The 21271-nt window shown below is 37.1% G+C and overlaps 3 protein-coding genes across 4 annotated transcripts; all 3 read right to left on the bottom strand.

The window, feature by feature from the left end:
• Positions 1-1097: 1097 nt before the first annotated feature.
• Positions 1098-6214, bottom strand: LOC137134504 (cell adhesion molecule DSCAML1-like). 2 transcript variants are annotated; one of them, XM_067519419.1, is made up of 15 exons: positions 6058-6214; positions 5598-5936; positions 5308-5436; positions 5033-5197; positions 4868-4938; positions 4534-4765; positions 4347-4427; positions 4135-4200; positions 3914-3988; positions 3462-3590; positions 3174-3338; positions 2856-2908; positions 2069-2171; positions 1955-1985; positions 1098-1849 (listed from the first exon to the last, which is right to left on the bottom strand). In XM_067519419.1, exons 1-15 carry the CDS (start codon positions 6119-6121, stop codon positions 1792-1794), a joined length of 1761 nt encoding a protein of 586 aa, XP_067375520.1. In that variant the 5' UTR covers positions 6122-6214; the 3' UTR covers positions 1098-1791. The 2 variants fall into 2 exon arrangements, with proteins under 2 accessions (XP_067375520.1, XP_067375521.1); XM_067519420.1 differs by lacking the exon at positions 3914-3988.
• Positions 6215-7028: 814 nt separating this feature from the next.
• Positions 7029-11879, bottom strand: LOC137134451 (cell adhesion molecule DSCAM-like). The gene is made up of 10 exons (XM_067519315.1): positions 11097-11879; positions 10682-11020; positions 10386-10514; positions 10104-10271; positions 9960-10030; positions 9488-9734; positions 9343-9390; positions 8652-8722; positions 8418-8505; positions 7029-8020 (listed from the first exon to the last, which is right to left on the bottom strand). Exons 1-10 carry the CDS (start codon positions 11131-11133, stop codon positions 7947-7949), a joined length of 1272 nt encoding a protein of 423 aa, XP_067375416.1. The 5' UTR covers positions 11134-11879; the 3' UTR covers positions 7029-7946.
• Positions 11880-12031: 152 nt separating this feature from the next.
• On the bottom strand, positions 12032-16972 carry LOC137134452 (hepatitis A virus cellular receptor 1 homolog). Its single transcript, XM_067519316.1, has 5 exons — positions 16814-16972; positions 16314-16649; positions 14872-14951; positions 13492-13585; positions 12032-13362 (listed from the first exon to the last, which is right to left on the bottom strand). Exons 1-5 carry the CDS (start codon positions 16848-16850, stop codon positions 13274-13276), a joined length of 636 nt encoding a protein of 211 aa, XP_067375417.1. The 5' UTR covers positions 16851-16972; the 3' UTR covers positions 12032-13273.
• Positions 16973-21271: the final 4299 nt, after the last annotated feature.

Genomic DNA, 21271 nt, shown 5'->3' with positions numbered 1-21271 from the left:
AAAGGAATCTAAAAGGGAAGAAGGTAAACCTGTTTTTGGCTGTGTGGCCAATCAAAGCAACCTCATCAAAGGTAACCTACTAATGCTGCCCCCAACCATCTTTGCCTGTTTTCTTCGGTTTATGTAAGCGTCACACAGTCTAATCAGCAGCCCTTGAACCTAAAGCAAGATGGATGGAAGGAGAGGAAGATGGAGAGGTGTAGAGATGGAGGAAAGCACCAGTGCAGGAAGTGTTTGTGTAACCAATGGCCGAATGAGTAGGCAGAGGAAAGAGGGAGAAGGGCAGTGGACAGAGGAAGTGAGGGGTCCAAAGATGAGAGGAAGTCCAGAGAGGAGGGATGTGGTGGAGCTCTGTTTACCCAGTGTACTGTGGCTTTGTGTGTCAGCAGCGCTGAGTTTGTGATGGGTTACCACTGCAAACCGATAATCAAGCAATATTTACACTACTGTAGACAATTAGTTTCTCAAGAAGTGTAACACTTCAGTATATGAATGCAGAAACTACTAAAGCATGTGTCACTGGCTGTCTTTAGAAGAAGACAAACAGGCAAAAAAGGAAGTAGAGGCTTGTTTTCAAACATCCATTCATTAATACACACTTTGATCCCTACTGCACCATGTGGACCCTGCTGAGACACAGGCTTGGATATCTCCCCTGTGATCCCCCATTAACGGGAGACCCCCTTAAAAGCAGCTGCCTCAAAGATCCCAAGAGGTATCAGATCTCTTCGTCTCCCTCATCTCCCTAATTAGGACAATTAAGAGATTTACAGGACAGATGGATGAAAATCCAGCTGGCTGCAGTGCCTGCCCCTCAGGACTTCACTGTTGATGATCAGAGGAAATGAGAAGAGAGGCTGGAAAGTACTGGTGTTGCTCTGCCGCCCTCTTGTGGTTGTAACACGTGGAAAAAATTGGATGAGTATCGGTGTTCGAGCTGTGATAAGTATATATCACAAGTCTCTGCGCTCTTCCTTTCGGTCAATAGCCGTTTTTTTTTTTTTTTCAAATCAAATAGCAAGTAGAGGTTAAAGGAAATGCATCTACTCAAACATCTGTTAACAACACCAGCTCCTCTGCATTATGATAAAACGATGGAGACTTTTTTGTACTTTATTCAGTTTAAAAATAATTATACAAGATTTCTTAGTGAAGAGGTTTTATTCAGCTACACATATTAGGATATTTAAGTCAAGCAATAATTTGTAAGGACAATTATTGGATTGAGTCTCTATTTTTACCTTATTCAATGAAGAATCTATTTCAACAATGTGTTCAGAAATTATCTTTCATAATGTATGTGTTTGTGTTATAAACAGTTGAAATATTCATTCATTTGGGATGTAAAGTTTCATCCAGTGCTGTGGCCTGTAACAAATAATTGAACCTTCCAGACAAAATCTTATTTACTCAGTATATAAAACTACGGTGTGATCATTTAAAGTACTTCTTTTGTTATTTTTTTTTTATGATTGGTTGATGGTTGTTCAACAATAGATATATACTGTATATTGTTTACTGTAACAAAAACTGACAAATGAGCTAATAGAAAAGGTGCGGTATTGAGAGAATAATGGATGCAAACACAGATCATACCAACACAGAGTAAAGGAAGATAGTTTTGATTGAGAGTCACCAGACTTTACCCCTTTTGCTTTTAATTAATCAGCAGATCATTTTGTAGCAAACCTATTTGCACCAACTCCTTCTTCAACAACATCCTCATGCAAAATTCTAAATATGTTATTTGTGAGTGATTCTATTTTTTTCATCATAGATTGTAGAGTAACTCTATAGCTCTTGTAGTGAGTCAGCGCCTCTGTAACGTACAGCTCTATTGGTCATCCACCTACAGACAAGAAAAAATAACAACAACAAAAAAAGGAATTTATGGTAAGGTTCCTTTCTTGGGTAAATTCTCCAAATAAATGTGTAAAATTATGCAACCACTCACGTGCTCAGGCTGCCTTGTGTCTTTTTCATTCCTATCAACAGAAAGTGTGAGAATCAATTCAAGTAAGCAAAATCTGAAATTTCTGTAAGAAGTAAAGCTGTTTTGCATATTTACGTTGAAGTTTCCATATCGTTGCCATGACAATAGTCAGCACCACCAGCGCTAGTGGCACCATGATGGCAGCTAGGTGATGACTATGATCCTCCTTAACGTTCGCCTAACATAGAAAATTCAAAGTTAAAGCTGCTGTGGAGACATTGTTCCAATTGTCAACATTAATGGTGTATTAACAGGTTTTTTGTCACAAGTGGGCAGAAAATCAGAGTCACCAGATTTGTGTAAAGCTTACAACTTCTTTTACAACCTGCAGATACACCGAAACATTAGAGTAAGGCTCAGTCATACTATCAGCACAGGAGATGAAGACTGACACGGGACATGTATGCAGTCCAATTCATACAAAAAAATTGCAGGTATTAATTTGTTATGGATTAAAATGTGTAGACTTAAGGACCTTGTTGTTTCAGTATTTCATGGTTTTTTTTTTTACTATAAAAAGCACACAAAATACAAAGCATTCTTTGGGATTAAACTGTAAATGAATTTGTTAAAATTAACAAAATTGCAATGATGTGAATCCTCAATGAGTCCGTGCACAATTTTACATAAAAAACTGTGAAACTTTTTATGGTTCCACAATTTGACATTTCACTTATCTAAACATTATGAAGGGGTAAATGTTTGGGGATTTTACAGTGCGCGTGAGCGTCATTTAGAATAGCTACAACTTTAAAATACTGCGAACACAATCATTGTATTATTTAAAAAGACCCTGTTTTATATTATTATTGAAACTAGGTCTTTTTTCTCCATTTAGATTTTCTACACTAGTTCTACTTACAGTAGCATTGGTGTCTGCTGGTGCTGTAGTAGCATGATTGACCATCTGATGACCTGTCAGGCACAAAGGAAAGAACTAAGAGGAAGTTTTGAAAGTGTTGCTTACCAGTTACTGTTCCTGCTAAACATGCAAAAAAAACAACAAAAGAGCTAAGCTAAGACTTTATCGGGAAATGGCTGTTTCCTGTTGCCTGAGGAACTGTCAATATGTTTCCAAAAAAGTGTAATTCATATATAATCTTGAACTGGAACACATTATAGTAAGGAGTTGAAAACAGGTTAATTGTTTAAAAAATGTTACAAATAAGAAATACAGCACCTGCTTCTCCAGTGGTGATGGTGAGGACATTGCTGGCTTTACTAGTGCCCAGACTGTTCTTGGCAAACATGCGGAGGTTGTAAGTTGAGGGAGTTATTTCGATTATTGTGGCCTTTGTCTGGTTGGGGCTGAAGTCCACAACTCTCTTTGTGTAATCCCATGACGCTTCAGGAAAATATGATTTTAAATGATATTAGCAAATGGAAAAAAAAATAAAATTTAACGCACCGTCAAAAACTGAATTAGAGGGAAAAACAGGAGCAAAAATTAAATTTCCACTTCTCTTACCATGCTCTGCTTTATACTCCAGGTAATAGCCCGTAATGGGGCTGTCACCTTCAGACCCAGGAATCCAAATAATGGAAATGGTATTATTTGTGACCTCCTTTAATTCAAGTAATGGGGGATCTGGAGGCACTACACAAGAAAAACAGGCAATTTGTGTAAATTTGTATCTTCTGCAGAAAGACACGTGTGGTCATACTTACATTATGTATTCTCTGGCTATAAATAAGAGATGTTACTGATGTATACTATAGGTTTGATGTGGATCTAACAGTTATTCAGAATCGGGAAACAACAAAACTTTGTTTGTCAATGTTTGTTCATGGAAATGTTTTGTGATTGCAACATTTGACATCAAATTGCAGTAAAAAATGGACCAAAATCATCATAATTCTTGTCTATGTTGATTATTTTTTTTAGTTAAAACACCCATTCACAAGACATGAGATCATTACCTGAAAAAATAATTATTGCGCTTTGTTCCCATACTGTAGAAGCAGTAACAGTCTCAGGTGTTGAAGTTGTGCGAACTTGGAACAGAGTACACAAATATTTTTTTTTTCATAATTCATATAGTAATGAACAGACTGACATAAGAAAGAAAGAGTTCACTGGCTCTCTTTGATAGCTTCTCAAGTTAAGAATAAGGAATATTATATTTTAAGGTGATGCGTACCTGTGGTGAAACTTGTCTCTTGTATCCACTCTGTGGCAGCAGGAGAAGTGGTCTTAATGGGTGATGCTGTAGAGGTTGTGTGAGTTTAGAACAGAGTAAACAAATCTATTACAAACAAACATTCACCATTACTAAAACTTTCATTTGATTGTTTTAATAGTTTCTCAAGATGAGACTAAGGAAAATGATTCACCACCTCATTAAGACATTACCTGTGAAACTTGTGTCTTGTATCCACTCTGTGGCAGCAGGAGAGGTGGACGTTATAGTTTGTGCTGTAGAAGTTATGTGAGCTTGAAACAAAATAAAATACAATCTATGTAAATTCCTTGATATTTAACTGAACAATTAGGCTTCTTTTAGTAACATTTTCTTATCTACACATATTTCGCATCTTACCTAGAGTGGAGCAGAGAGAAGCACGGGAGGAAGGTCCTATTCCTGCATTTGTTTTGGCCTGTATAAATACTTCATACATGGTGGATGGTTTCAGGTTGGTCAGCACGATGCTCTCTAGTTCCCGTGTCGCTGAAATGCTTTGGTGCTGCCACACTCTGCCCACAGGGTCATTTTCTCTGTAACTAATGCTGTAACTTCGCAGAACCCCGTTTCTGAGATCGGCCCTGGGGGGCTGGTCAAGAGGAAACAGTCATTACTGGATAAGTGGCTTATCTTAAAAAGTATGTAACAGTTATCATGTTAAAAGTTAAAAGTTCCAGAGGATTAACTTTACTTTCCAAGTAACTTTGATACTGTAAGGAGTGAGGGCCTCAAGCTGCATATCAAGAGGAGGACCTTCTGGTGCTGCAGGAAAAAGAAATTTAAAGGGGCAGTCAATCAGAAAATGTATAGTTTTGTGATAATTATTTCTAAAACAATCAATAGTGACAGAGCCTACCTGCTTCTTTGGTTGTGACTGTCAGAACATTACTGGACCCGCTCATACCAACACTGTTGATGGCAAATATGCGAAGGTTATAGGTCCTGGCTGGACGCAAATCTATCAATACCTGAGCCCGGTCAGGACTTGAGAATTCTGTTGTTACAGCTGTATCCCAGGATGCTGCAGGATGGAACAGGAAACAATAGATAACAGCTATGCCACATACGACAAAGTATATTTCAAAAGTTATACAGTAATTAGTGTCCTGATTTTGAAATTTTTGTGCTTACTCTGTTTGTTTTTGATTTCAATCCTGTAGGACTTGATGGGCCTGCCACCATCAAACACAGGACTCCAACGAACACTGACAGTTCTTTCCTTTACCTCTCTTATCTCCAACTTCAGGGGATTAGGGCTTGCTACGAGGAAAGAAAAACACAACTACAAGGCTATACTGTACAATGCAGTGCAGAAACAATTTTAACTAATCAATCAACATCAACGGAGAATTCTCAAACTTTTAATTTATTCAAAAATACTGACACGCTCTGAGATAATAATTGTTCTCTGCAGCACTCACCTGCCACTACTGTGAGGGTGTTATGATGTTTCTGATCATTGAACCAGCCCGGTATATGCACACGGCAGCCGTACATCCCAGAGTCACTCTCCTCAACCTGCATGATGGTCAGCGACACATCACCTTGGCCAAGATTACCCATGAGTATGTAACGGTTTGACAGTGTGCTGATTACTGATGTCCCATCAGAGCTGATCACCTCATTGGCACAGCCACTGTTAGGGATGGCTCCACGGCCCCAGCACACAGAAAGTCTGCCATAGTACTTTGCATCATAGTGGCATGGTAAAATAACATTTGTTCCCACTGTAGCTTTAATGTTTTCTGTAGACAAACTACCTGAAAACAGAGAGAGGGGTATAGAAAAGTACAACAGACGTTTGATAAAAGACATTAAAATTATGTTTAGGTTATAATCATTTCATCATCATTAAATGAAAATTGACTTCATGACTCTCACCTAAAAGTAGACAAATGAGAAGACACTGGTATAAAGGAAAACATCTGCTGCCCAATAGAATCATTTTAAAGCTGCTGTCTCTAAAGCATCCGTTCCCTTGCTTAACAACACTAAACCAGACCCCAGTGTGGTTCAAGGTTTGAAATCTTTCCAAATCACATGATGATGTTCTTGATATGCTCACACAAACAATTTCTGCTAGCAGAAGAGGAATGCAGAAAAGACCTGTTTCCTTATCTGTGGTTTTGGTTCCTTAACCCAAAAGTGAAACATTAGTTCAATTTGATGATTAGACAGAGACAATTAAGGTCATCAATCCAGCATTTTTCATTCACCCTTGTTTGCTCTTTATTCTTCTTGTGGTGCAAAGTGAAATTACTTTGGTTAACTATTCAAACTTCTCCCCTGGCTGTGAGAATATGAGAAAGCAGATTGGCATCCACAAAAAGTTACCTTTTATCAAGTGAGGAAAACTATTAGTGCCTGTAGAAAAATATTTTCAAAATCTCTAATCAACGCTAATGTTAATGTTAACATATCAGCATGTGGGTGCAAAAACTAGATGGTTTTAGCTATGGCATGTGCTCAGGGTCACTCAAAGAATTTTGCAGGTGCATTCATTCTGCATGTCATCAAGTAAAACTAATTTGTTCTGAACTTGTTATAACAATACACTGAAACAGAATAAATCATGTAACATTAGTAAACATTATTTGTCCTTCTTCATTGCATTATGTTCAAAACTAATTATGTTTTGATCAGATGCGGACTGAATGCGCCTGCAAACATTGTTTTTGAGTGTGTCACACTGTTGAAAAAAAAAGTCTGGTTTACTTAAGTGCCATGCACTTTTGTATTTTGCCGAGTAAACATTTGAGCCGGCTGGATGTTTTAGGAACTTCCTTTCTTATCGTCTCCCAACTGTTATCCCAATATAACCAAAATCACAAACTTTAAAATTCTTTATTATATTTATGTATTTATTTATTAGTGATTATTTGCAGGATGTCTGTAATAGTAAAATGTGCCTGTCTGTAGGCAAACATGTTAGTTTCATTAGTATCTTTAGTATTTGCAGATACCAATATAGCATATATTTGCATTTTATGATGTTCATAAAGTGATCAACACTGTATTCAATCTTAAATGAATGCACAATAAACAGAAAGAACAAAAGCAAAACATACAGGAGCAACAGGATGTCAGATTTTAGATGATTTTCTCAGTCATTAAATATCAGAGTCCTGATACAGAGTCACAATCACAGCATTACTTCAATAATTTTCCATGTTCATTCAGAAAGAAAACTCTATTTGTATTTAAAATTCAGTTGTTGCATTTAAAGTACATGAACTCTTGATTATGACAATCAACATGGAAAATGGGAACTGGAACAGAAACAGAGAAATAGCAGTTTGTTTTCACTGAAATGTTGGATAAAAAAAATAAAAGCTTTATGGTGAATTCTTCAATTCAAAACCACAATGAAAAATTATGTCTTTCTGGTTGTTGAACACTCACCAGCGTCTGCAGACCCTGGTGAGTGTTCAAGACATTAGCAGTGGAATCTTGTAATATTTCATATTAATGTATTAAGTCCAGTAGGTGGCATTGTGTCAACAAGTAAAAACTATCCGCAAGCTTTTCCAGGCTATGAAATTACATTTGCCTTCAAGAAAGGTCAAACCATGAAGAAAGAAAATGGCGTAATGTTATCTGTAAAGTATTTGTAGGTTAGTTCTCACATATTTGCCTTTTACTGGCATCGGAATAAGTACCCTGTAGCTGCTGCTTTAGAGTTTTGCAATTTTTGTTTAAGAATTAAAAAATTATCACGACTGATTCTTGTTTTGAATGTGCAGACTCCACAGTTCTTGTTAGGATGACCATCACTCAGGACTTTGGACACTGTCATAAATGTTCTCATCATGCTGAGCTGAATCCTTTGCCAGAAATCTTCCACCTAGTTAAAAAAAATGAAAATATTATTTGATATTTGTAATCAGTTGTATCACAAAATCCTTACATTGGAGGATTCTGCAAAACATTATTCAGATTATTCAGTGGCAGTGTTTTTATATTGAATAACAACTGTTTAATGTTAATCTCTGCATAGTAATTAAGATGTGTAATGTGCAGTATAATGCTCGGGGAAAGACAATCGAAAGAAGTTGTTTAAATACAAGAGAAGTAGACGACTACAATTATTTAAAATCAAATATGATTATGATGCAAAATAAATTCCCTTCAACAATCAGTTGAAGGAAGATCATTTCTCACTAACTTCCACTGTTTAATAGAGTATAAAAATGTAAAGGTATAAAATGACCCAATCACAAACTAATCTATCCCAAACTTACGAAAAATAAAGACGAGGACTAGAGTACAGAAGAAAATTGCTACCGTCCTGCCAATGTTTTCCACTCCCAGGAAGCCTTTCAGTTCATTCTGTAATGAAAATGAAACTTACCATGAGGCACTGTAACTGAATATAATGGTAAACTGAGAATACAACATCAGCATCACCAGTAAAAATCATCTGTTTACATTTTGAATTAAGTATAATTTTTAAAAAAATGCACTGTATTTCATACCGGAGTTATGACATTTCCATCGCTGAACAATTCTGCGTCACTTACTTCCATGCTTTTAAATGTCAGTGTTTCTGTAAGGAATTAACACATTCAGTTAACAAATTTTAAATAGAAATAGAAAATAAATTCCCTGTGCTAAATTCCTGAACACACTGCTTATAAAACAATTTAAACCCTTAGACTTGCAGGAAAAACTGATTTTAAACACTTGGTTCAATATTATTTGGGGCTGTTGTACTACATGCAAGGAAACAATTTTCCCATTGCACCTGAGGGATTATCAATAGACAATGTACAATATATGAAAGATATGAAATATGGATTTCACTGTTTCACTGCCAGTATTTAAATTACAATGCTACAAAACATATTTCTAATCTTCCTCTAAAGTTTCAAACAAAACTTTGAGCCCTTGTTATATTAAGGGAATTGCTGTGTCATATTTCTTCTTCTTTCTCTGCTTGTGTATCCCTTTAGGGATAGTCAAGTCTTAACACCAACCACCGTGATGCTGGGTGCACTGGCTTATGCAGCCATCTCAACTTTAGAGGTTATTTCACCTGGTTAGCCAGTAAATAAAAGATACATTTTATAAGCCCATTACTACCTGACATAACACTCTTCCAGAAACTTCAATGGCTGAAATTATATTTAACAGGTTAAAGATTTTAATCAACTCACACAAACATACCTGAAGAGGAAGCAGTGGACGTAGACTTAACAGTTGCTGCCACTGAAGCTATATAAATTTAAGAAAGAAAAAGAATACAATTTCCATTTAAATGAATTATTCTCTTTAGTTCGTTTTTGCTTTTTTTTTCCTCTGGTGATTTTACCCTCATCCAGAGTGGAGCAGGGAGGTGCAGTGGAGGAAGGTCCTATTCCTGCATTTGTTTTGGCCCATAAAAGCACTCTGTACATAGTGGATGGTTTCAGGTTGTTCAGGACGATGCTCTCTAGGTCCTTTGTTGCCCTCACACTTTGGTGCTGCCACTTCTTAAACACTCTGCCCACAGGGTCGTATTCTTTGTAACTAATGCTGTAACTCTGCAGAACCCCGTTTCTGAGATCAGCCCTCGGAGGCTGGTCAGAAAAATACAATAAATAAAAAATAAAATACAAAATTACTTAGTAGTAGTCAATTGTTTTACTGTCTTTTTCTTTTTTATAATTTATTCAAAACAGGCCAGAAAGAAAATATTTTCTTGAGTATACAAGAAATCTTGGTTTACTCATAGTAGATGGCAACATATCCAAAAGATCTTCCAAACAATGTTGAATATCTCTAAAACTAAGTACTGACTTTACCTTCCAAGTTATTTTGATACTCCGAGAACCAAGGGCTTCAAGCTGCATATCCAGTGGAGGACCTTCTGGTGCTGCGTACAAATCAGGAGTTAATTTACCTTGTATTATGGATAGGCAAATACTGAGTCAGAAACCTGCACTGACCTGCTTCTTTGGTTGTGACTGTCAGAACGTTGCTCGACTCACTGATACCAACACTGTTGACAGCAAATATGCGAAGGTTATAGATCTTGGCTGGATGCAAATTGACAAAAGTCACTTGAGTCAGTTCGGGATTTGAGACTTTTGTTGTTACAGCAGTATCCCAGGATGCTGCAGGATGCAACAGGAAACGACAGATGAATGCAATCTGTGTAAATTATTACATCTACTTAGTGCTGGGGTAGTTCACTAAGTGAGATCAGTGAGATTGCGTCTTTTGATTACCTAATTTGTGTTTGAGATAAATCTTATAGGATGTGACAGGTCTGCCACCATCAAACAAAAGGGTCCAGTGAACAGTGATGCTTCTTTTCTGTACTTCTCTTGATTCTATAAGTAAAGGGCTAGGAGGTGCTAAAAGAAAATAATGCTAAAAATAATTAAACATATCCAACAGGTAAGTCGAACTTCTTAACAGGGATTTCTGATGTATAATTACTTGTATTTGCAATTTTAATAATTTCCATAATGATGTTAAAAGTTGTTTAATAATTTGCCCTTATTGTCTCTGTGCACCTCACCTGGCACTACCGTGAGAGTCATCGTACGTGTGTGGTCATTGAACCAGCCTGGTATTTCTACTCGACAGCTGTATGTTCCTGAGTCACTCTCCTCAGCACGCCTAATGGTCAACGACACGTCACCTTGGTCAAGGTCACCCAGGAGCAGGTAGTGCTCAGACGTTCTGGTGGTCACAGCTGTCCTGTCTGACTTGATCACTTTGTCTGAACAATCCCAGTGAAACTGAGATCCTCGGCCCCAGCACACCGGATGCCTGCCAAGGTCCCGAGCATCATAGTTGCATGGTAAAGTCACATTTTCTCCCACAGAGGCTTTGATGCTTTCTCCAGACATGTAACCTGAAATGGCAGAAAGTCTGCTGGCAATAAGGAACAGTTGGTGAGATAAATGAAATTTAAGCATTTACTTTCTTACCTAGTAGTTGACAAAGTAGAAAACTGCAAAGCAACATTATATAATTATTGTCACAGAATCTACCAGTGGATTTATTTCACCTGCTAAGACACACTAAACAAACTCAAAGCCTGGTTTCAATTTTAAACATTTTTCCAAGCCACATGATGCTGTACTTACTGTAATAAGCTCACAAAAAGAACTTCTGCTGTCTGACTTCAGCTGTTATGTGGTTTTGGTTCCTTGTACTAAAAAAAGGTAAATTGATGCTTCCAGACATGCGTCTATCCATCAGGACAGATGAGACATGTGTCAGTAGCTACAGTAAATAAAGTCAGTAGAAGTCTCATGTACAGTCAGCTGGATGAAAAAGTAATAACAGTAAATAACAGTTTCCCTAATTATTAGAAGAAATGTTTGTGTCCAATTCTAGATAAGATTTTGGGGCTAATGATTCCAGTACATTCACCATAATAGAACTGGGACAAGAAATAATAACACAATGGACAAATAGAGTATATGGTGGAAATACTTATTGAAATTTAAAAGACATTCCATACATAGATCTTAATTTTACAGACATTAGCAGGTATAAGAGGTGTTGCACCTTGGCTACAGAGATACATTTATAATAGATACTTATATGTTTAGCTAATTATTACTGCTTTATAAGTGGACTCCGGGTTGCCAAAAGGGTCAGTCTTAGGTTCAGTTATTTAAATTGGATATAAATTATTTTGATACAGTGTAAAAAAAATAATTACATACTGTATATTATTTGCAGTTGATATTAATTATTTGGTATTGTGGTTTCAGAAAAGCATTTTGATAGTTTGTTGAAATACAAACAGAAACTTTTTTTAATCTTGCAAACATAAAATGTATGATATGTAACAACAAAATGATCAATAATAACGTGAAATTAAAAAATGATGTGTTGACATTAAAAGAGTAAACAAAATTAAGTTTTTGTTTATTTTTGATTATTATCAAGAAAGATTCTACATGACTCTGAAACCCTTGCTGATAGCATGCAAATAAACAACTCTCAATGGTTTTATCAGTGTTTTATCAGCTTGGAAATATTCTATTTAATATTAGTGACTTCTGTGAAAATCACATCACATTTCATGACCAATTTGTGCATAAAGAAAACAGAAAATTGACAACATTACCATTAGTATTTCTTGTGGTTGTATTTCGTTTAAAATATAATGTAGAAAATGTCACTGTGTGGTCACAAGCTCACCAGAGGTTTAACATGTTTAATTCATGTTCAGACAGTGATCAAAATAGAAAATCTTGACACAACCAGACTTTCCAAGTTTCTATGTTTATCCTATTGCTGAGTAAACATTTGCGTTCACTGCGTACAGCAGCAACAATTCAGAAAAAGAAAACAGATTTTCTCTGAACAGAATTGACACTTGCAGTAAACATAGTTGCAGCCTTGGTTCGAGCAATTCTTCATTTTCACCTTTATTTGGAAGGCATTTCTTAAGTAACACACAAAACATCAGTACGTCATCAGTACCATAAGAGGAGTAACACAGAAACAGAAAACTGCTTGAGGGTTTCAGATTTAAATTGAGCCATGTCATCAAGCAATTAGTTTTTACAAAACTTGAAAAATGTGAAGAAATTAGATCTACAAGGTAGTTCTTAAAATATGTCCAAAATATTTGTTCCTTACTCCTTAATGGCCAGAGTTTAGAAACATCTATCAACTTTCTTCAAAACATATACATGCTTTTTTACTCATCCTCTCATCAGCCTCCCTCTCTAACCTATATTTTCCCACTACACTGTTTTATGTATCAACGAATAGTCAGTATGCTAATTTCTAAATTAAGTCGGCAGGTGGCATTGTTTTGTCAAGCATAACCATACAGAATGTTTCAATGCTGTGAGAGCAATTTTTGCTATGAAACACACAAAACAAATGCATGTTAATTGATACAGGATATTTCTGAATCTTTCATCACACATTATCCTTTTCACTGCAGTCTCAGAATAGTGGTAACCTTCAAGCTGCAACCTGCAAGTGTTCTCTGTCTTATTCATTCACAGTAACAGATAGATGTTTCCTTCTACAACTGAGGAGATGGCAAGCATCCGCACATGACAAGCAGACAATTCTTTAGTCGAAGTTTCCTTTTAGAAATCTGTAAACTTCTTAGTTGTGGTAACAACAATTGTCACTCAGTCACTGGAGCACTTTCATAAATGTTCTCAGCAGTTGAGTTGTGGAGATGCTCAAGTGGCCTCTTAGGCCATAATCTCCTGCCTGTTTGGAAGAACGCAAATGTTAAATTATATACACTGTCTACAGAAATCGCTGTAACTTTAGCTGCTGAATAGAGACTAATGTGTAAAATCTAGTTGAGTCACAAAGTGTAATCCATTCCACACTTACGGAAAATAAAGAAGAGGATTATGGTTACAGTGGTGGAAAAAATAGCTGCCGCCCTGCCAATGTTCCCCACTCCCAGGAATGTCTTGGATTTTTCCTGTTAAAAAAAGTAACGTTATCACGATGGACTGCCTTAAGTATATTTGCTTCATGGTCTTATGCATAAGCAAAATATACTATATTGAAAATAGAATATAATTTAAAAATACTAATACAGGCCTGTTTCCAAAAAATAGGATGCTAAATAAAATGAAAATAGTATAAAGACAACAAATCAAATATTGAAATGACACGACTCTTTTTCATTTGTGTGTGTGTGCGTGCGTGTGCGTGTTTGTTTTAGAAACAAACATGTTTGGGAACTAAAGAGACCGATTGCTTTGATTTTGTAAGCAAAAGTTTGAGTTTTTTTTTTGCTTCATAATACCCAAAACATTTTCAATAGGTGAAAGGTCTGGACTGGAGGGAGGCCATATTAGCACCCAATGTCATTATGTGCACAATGTAAAACGGTAAATGTTCTGCACTTATATAGCACTTTTCTACCTATTGCCACTCAAAGCGCTTTACACTGCTTCTCATTCACACATTTACATTTACACTCACAGTCACACTCACACACCAATGGGGGAGCTGCTCCGCAGCTGGCCAACACTCACTGGGAGCAACTAAGTTGGGGTTCAGTGTCTTGCTCAAGGACACTTTGACATGTGACCAGAGGAGCCGGGGATCGAACCAAAGAAAACATTATCTGGAGCATGTGTTGCTCAAAAACTTGAATCATTCAACATGAATGGTGTCCTCACAGATGTGCAAAGTTACTTAAGCCATGTGCACTAATGGACCCTCACACCATAATAGATACTGACTTTGAAACTGTGTGCTGATAACAAGTCACATGATACATCTCCTCTTTACTTGGAGATTGCAGCATTCATGATTTCCAAAAAGAAAACAATTTTTGACAGTGTTCCGCTTTGTCTACCTTCAACTTCAATGAGTTCAGGCCTGGAAAAAGTTAATAAGATCATAGGTTGGAGACTATTCCAGCTGTTAATCAAGAGACAATGTCACCAGTCTATCTCAGGACCAACACAGAGAGACATTCACAGACAGACAACGATTCACACTCATACCCACGGGCAATTTGGAGTCACCAATTAACCTAGAATTCGTGTCGTTGGACTGTGGGAGGAAACCCAAGCCAACTTCACACCAAAAGGCCGCAGCGGGGAGGCAGAGAAAAACTGGGGGGCCCTAACCTATGAGGCAGGAGTATTCCACCATACTTCTGTTTCTGATTTTTGGCTTAAAACATGACTTAATGAGTAATATTCAAATAACATATCATATACCGGGTTTTAGAAATGAACAATGCTATACCATGTATGTTACCCTTTCAATCATGGGCAATGTTGGGTCACTGATTTCTAGATGTTCTTGTGTGTATGTTGTTGGTATTTCTGTAAAAAATTGAAAACAAGGTTAGAGTTAGTAATATAAAATCCTAATACAAAAATACTTTATACCTACAGTTAAACTGAATGCAGTGAACAACCAGATAGTGCCAATGAAGCATCTGCTTAAAATTGTTTGGGAAAAAAAATTAAGATAAATATTACGTCCCCATTTTCAAAATTAACTGTTTGTTCATTTAGTCTCTGACCAGCAGGGGTGAAGCTAGAAGTGGTCAGACTGGAGCACATGGTCAAAATAGGGTGACAAATTTGGAAAATGATTTCAAAGCTTTTAATCTCAAATTTAAATACCTTTTTGTAACAATGAAATGTACATACATAGCTGAAAAAAAGTGCTTGCTCAGTATCAGATATGTCACATACATAAGTTATCACCATTTTCAACTCTAAATAGCCATAGAAAATACTAAAATAAACTGTTGGGGAGAAGTTAAAATCCACCCTTTGCAGGAATAAGCTTGTTGCAACTACTACAAACTAATACTGGACAAACTGGACAAACTAATAAGAAGGGCTGGTTCTTTTCTGGGGAGAAGCTGGACCCTCTGCATGTTGTGGCTGAGAGGAAAATATTGTCCTCTCAATAACTCCTCTCAATCCTGGACAATCCCTCCCACCCACTTCACTGCGTACTGGCTGCACAGAGGAGCACTATCAGCCAGAGACTGATCACAGTAAAGAGCTCCACAGAACGCCACAGGAGATCCTTTCTCCCACCGGCCATTAAACTGTTCAACATTAAACACATCCCCCCTTCTGTAAAAAGGTGGGGGACTACATGGTCAAAATGGACAGTTAGTATTGTTTTTATTTCATGTATTATTTTTATTTTATTTATGTTTACTTCTCTAGCTGAGTTTTTTCTTACTTATTGATCAGTACCTTGTACTTGTAGTTGTAGTTGTTTATTGTCTTGGTTTGGTGGAAGTTTTTTCCTTTCTTTTTTACTTTTCACATTGAGAGCAGCTGTAACAAGGCAACACAATAATAATAATAATAATAATAATAATAATAATAATAATAATAATAATAATAATAATAATAATAATAATAATAATAATAATAATAAAGTTGTTTAAATCTTGAATCAAAATTCTATTGTGACAAAATATATGAAACCTCCTTAAATTCTATCCATTTATAAAGATAGGGATTTATTTCAGCTTCAGATTTGCTCTGTTCTCCTTGCGAAGTCCTACAGCAGGTGCCTACCACCATGTCACTCTGACAGAAGGTGGCACTGGGGGTGGCCAATCAAATTTTGGGCCCCAGGCCACCATGCTACCCCTCTGGCCCTGTCCCTGCTGACCAGTGGGAATTGTCCACCCCTCTGTAACAGAACATTACCTTCTTCCATTGCCAAGTGAGTGTTGACTTTGTAGTCATTGAACAACCCTGGGATCTCGATCCTGCAACCGTACACACCAGCATCAATCCACTGAGCGTTGAGGATGGTAAGGGACACATCTCCTTCTGTCTCCCCCAGCACTTGGTACCTGGATGACTGCCTGAATTGTACAGCCGCATTCTGGGAGGAGAGGATGGTGTTGGAGCATTTGAACATGGGCACATTGTCTCGTCCCCAGCAGAAACTCAGGAAACCATGCGTGTGGGTGTCGTAGCTACAGGGCAAGGTGACATTGTGCCCGATGCGGCCAATGACATTGATGTGGCTGGAGTGCACTGTGGAGGATAAATGACAGCAAACTAAATATTATCCAGATTGAAATTGTAATTCTGATTTGTGAAATACGTGATGGCACTCCCACACAAATGCATATACTCTCCTCCACCTACAAACATGCTGCAAATACTGGGATGCAAAAAACAAGAGAATATTGACTTACCTTGGGTCAGGAGGAAGAAATACCAAAGACCACGCATGTGTGTAGGCTACTGTTAAACAATGTCCCGAAGTAAGATGGTGTTTTTTCCCCTCACACACACAGATGGTTATATACACATTTCAACATTTCAACTACCAGCTAGTGAAATAAGGAAGGAAATCTTTAGAACCTCTTTCTATATTTGGACAGAAGTTCCATGATCTCACTGTAAAAGTGATCTGTTCTCTTTAGTATTATCAACATCGTCTGTATGTATCATCATTCAAGTGAAGCTCAGCGAGATACGGCAAAATAATTGTCTGTGCAAAAATATATCATTTATTCCCACATTCACTCAATATGTGGAGTTTTGAAGAGTTGAGAGGAAAATTACGCACACTTAAATGGGAAAGATCTTGGCTGAGTAAGTGTCACATTCTGACACAAGCATTTCCAGAGGTGATGAGAAATTAAATACATTTACTCAGGTACTGTACTTAACTACAATTGTGCAGTACTATTGTTCCAGACTAAGTTAAGAGGTATCTGACCGTTATTTTCAATGAGTTAATTTAACCCCTCTTTGCTATAATTTTCACCTTTGAGAGTTTGTCATATAAAATTGGACGAGACTTCTGCCTTCATGTTGTTAACAGCATACTGTAAATTTCAGCACTATTGAAAATACATTATATTCTTAGAGGAGTGCTTGTACTTTTTTACTTTATGTATGTTTTAGAGAATGTACTTTTCTACTTCAACTTGACTACAGAAGTTGTACTTCTCATTGTATTGGAGTATTTGTTGGGCAAATAACCTATTTATTTATCTGTTCACAGATTAACAAAATGTTGTGTTGTGCAAAGACAAAAATGCAGAAAAAAGGCAGAACTTATCAATTATGCATATTAAGGTCGGTTTCCATATATTAGAGAGTACTACTGCTTGACAAAAAGTATAAAGCCTTTCGTGACTCAAGAGAGGGTCTGCAAAAGACCTCAAGTGATTTCACATCATCTTATGTCATGTCTGTAGAAACGTTAAGCCTGCTACTATATCTGGTTAAAAAATAGTTTTTCTGGGGGTGACTGCCAACAGCCTTAACGTGAACTGCTTGACCTTATTCTCCAAATCTAATTATCTTAATCTGAATTTTTAACCAACTTCTGGCTGACATTACAACAGCACCTAGACTAGAAAAGGGACGAGAGAAGGCAATGACAAAAAGCTACCGTCAAGACCGAAAGTATCAAAGTTTTTGTCTGTACAAGTAGTTATAAATAGTCACATTCCAGAAAGTTCAACTAAATTTAAATAAAACGTCACCAGACAATTATAAAATCAAATTATGTACTCAATAACTGTTGTTTGTTAACAGAGGCACTGAAATACAACAAGAAAACATCTGCATGTTCAGATTTTTAAGTACTACAGTGGTGTTGGATAACCAGTGCACCTCGACTGTGGGTTCTCTCTCAACATAAGGCGGTCCAGCAGGTTGTTATTGCAAGAAGCTGCAGGACACAGCTTCTATCCGTTCCCTTGTACTGAGCTCACAGTGGTTGTGTTGCATTTTGGGTAATGCAGGCATCAGTTGTTTTTCTCTGGGTAAGCTGCCCTAATGGCTTATCTCAACCCTTGTAGTCAGCTGATTTAATTGAGCCCTTGCAACACTCAAACATAAGCGGGAATAGCTAATGGAAGGTTTTATATAACATTACTAATAAAAAGGAAAATTTGCATTATATGTGGGGACAATCTAGACAACAGTCCAGGGAATACGTTTTGTCTTCTGCCCTTTGCTCACCTCTGACAGCCCCATCTCCATCTCCACCTCCACTTATCAACTTGTCAGCTGCTGTAGCGCTCACATAGGTCACTGTCCTCCCACGATATCCCGTGTTCTGTCAATTCTTTTCCCGACCAACAACAAACAAAATGAAACTAAAACCTTTCTGTTGGTGTCTTTTTAACTGTGATAGCAATATTGACTTGTAGAGTTTGGGATTTTTGTGGGGTATTCCAGTTTTATCCCTGTTGGACAAACAAATTCTAGATGTAAGGAGGCAGCAGTCCATTATTTTGATTTTCTCTCTGCAGTAATATTTACCGGTATTGCTTTTAAATATGTAAATGAAGGGTTGCCTCTGTGCCTGAATTTTCACTGCCATGACAAGACATTTAGAAAATCTGAATCTGCTCAAAAGGCCAAAAGTGCTAGCATTGACAATGGCTAATTCCTATGGCTGGATGAGATTTGCTGATGTCTGATGAAACCATGCAAACACAAAAGGAGAAGTGAAACCTCTGAGTTTAGGCTGTGCCACGTCTAGAAGTTGTGTAGGAGGTTGGCAGCTGCTTTCAACTCTATTTTCTGAAACTTAAACAAGCAGTCGATTTAAGGCTTTCCAACGATCAAGGCAGGTGGAAAAAAAGCATAGATTTGCGATATAAACTGACACCAGAGTGATGACTACTGCCTTGAGAGAAAATGTGCAAAGTTGTCAAATGACTCCATGGTTCATGAGTTAACATCTAGTCCCTAAATGTGTTTGCTTGATGAGACATAAACAACCCACCAGAGGGAATGTGGGATAGAATCATTCTCCGATATCCCTCTGTCATTTGCCTTTAGCTAAAGAACATTAAGGAATGTGTCTAAAATATATATGTACCACTTACACACATACAAGTTGTGCCATTCTCATAATATATGATAAATATAAGTTAAACATTTTGAAAAGAGGTACTGCAAAAACCTTGTAAAGTGTGACACGTCTCGGTTCCCAGTGTCAAAATAATTTATTTATTTATTCAACGCTTGATGCCCTGATGCAGGCCTTGTGGTCCCAATGTTGATGAAATATTTTGGTTTGACAGTTTTTAGGTGCCCACTTCTGACCTGTAATGACAGGTTGCTTTCGAACACTCTGATTTAGATAAGACTGGAACATGAACATACTCTGCTAAATATTGTGGTCATCTTTGCCTCATACAACTGAGGCACAGTAATTTACATCTCCATATCCAACCTATCCAAGGCAGATTTCTAGTTGAAAATGTTCTAAATTGGTGAGTTGTTACAAAAAAAACCCTCAGAGTGGACTGTCCTTTTTTATCGTTGTCATCCAACAATTAACAGTGTAATTTCTAAACATGACCACATTCACTTCATTAGCGTAACCACTTTTATTGTTGTTGTTTATTGTTATTGTTGTTTACCTCAAAATACATTAACATGGTTCAAACAAACTAAACCCACAAAAGACTTTAAAACAATGCCCCAAACTAAACACTAATGAATTGAACCATTTAAAACAAACTTAAGTAAGGCCATTTAAAATAAAACCAAACAAGACAAAGCAGTAATTGCTTATCAATTCAAATCAATTCAATTCAACCATTATTTATATAGCACTTTGAAACCACCAGGAGTTGAAAGTGCTTTACAACAAATAAACAGATACAATAACAAAAAACATAAACGCATAAAAACAAAAATGTGACTAAAAAGATTTTATAAAATTAAAAGTAAAAAAAAAAGAGAGCTCAAAATATGTCCTCACTACTAAGAATCCAAAGCCAGTTTGAACAAATGCGTTTTCAGCTTGGATTTAAAAATGACAAATCGTTAATGCAGCTGATGTCAGGTTGAGTTCCACAGTTAGTTACACTTATCAACAATAAAACAACAGAGTGCTTGCTCAATCTTTGGTATTTTTGGTATTTTTCTATAATAGTGTAAAGACCGGACCTTGCTACGTAAAGTTGTTTAGTCTGTTTTAGCTTTTTGTGATTTGGCACTATATAATTAAATTGAACTGAGTCAAACTGTCTGATTAAAAGGATTGAAAAGCCCACTGATGCAAACTTGCAATTTGGGAGTTGAACACTATAAATAGAATTTGAGTTGCCTTGATCATACAAGTTTCTTACAAAGCAGGCACTAGATGGTTAGTTTTTAAGATAATGGACAGATTTCACTCTTCCCAATAACAAACGCAGTCCATAGATTTGTTTCACTAAAAAGAGGCGATAGGAGAAGAAGACTTTTATGGAGCTATGTGGGATAATCAAGTTACAACAAACAGATAAACTATAGAATAGGTTTATTTCCTTACACTTCGTCAACCTCTTCCTCCCCTTCTTCCTGTTCCTTATTTCCTACTAAAGCACTTGCTCTAATCTGTGTGTGTATGTACTGGATGTGTGTGTGCGCAATCCATGCCTGATGGATTTACAACTGCTGCTCCCGACGACCTGGCCCTTTCCCCACTCACTTTCCACCCTAATCCCTCCTGGGAGTGTGTCTCAGTGCCCCCCTCCTCTCTCTTATTAATATCTCACTAGGGAGACCAGAGCTCATGGGGAATTTGGGAGCGGAAACGCCTCCAAGCACTCCCGGAAGACACAGAGCTCGATGAAGGGGAGGAAAAGAAAGAGGGAAAGGAGAGAATTTCAGTCTAAATGTGTGAAAAG

Source organism: Channa argus, chromosome 10 (assembly GCF_033026475.1).
Source record: "Channa argus isolate prfri chromosome 10, Channa argus male v1.0, whole genome shotgun sequence".
Taxonomy (NCBI): domain Eukaryota; kingdom Metazoa; phylum Chordata; class Actinopteri; order Anabantiformes; family Channidae; genus Channa; species Channa argus.
The sequence above is the reverse complement of the archived record's forward strand: the minus strand, read 5'-3'. Positions and strand labels throughout refer to the sequence as shown.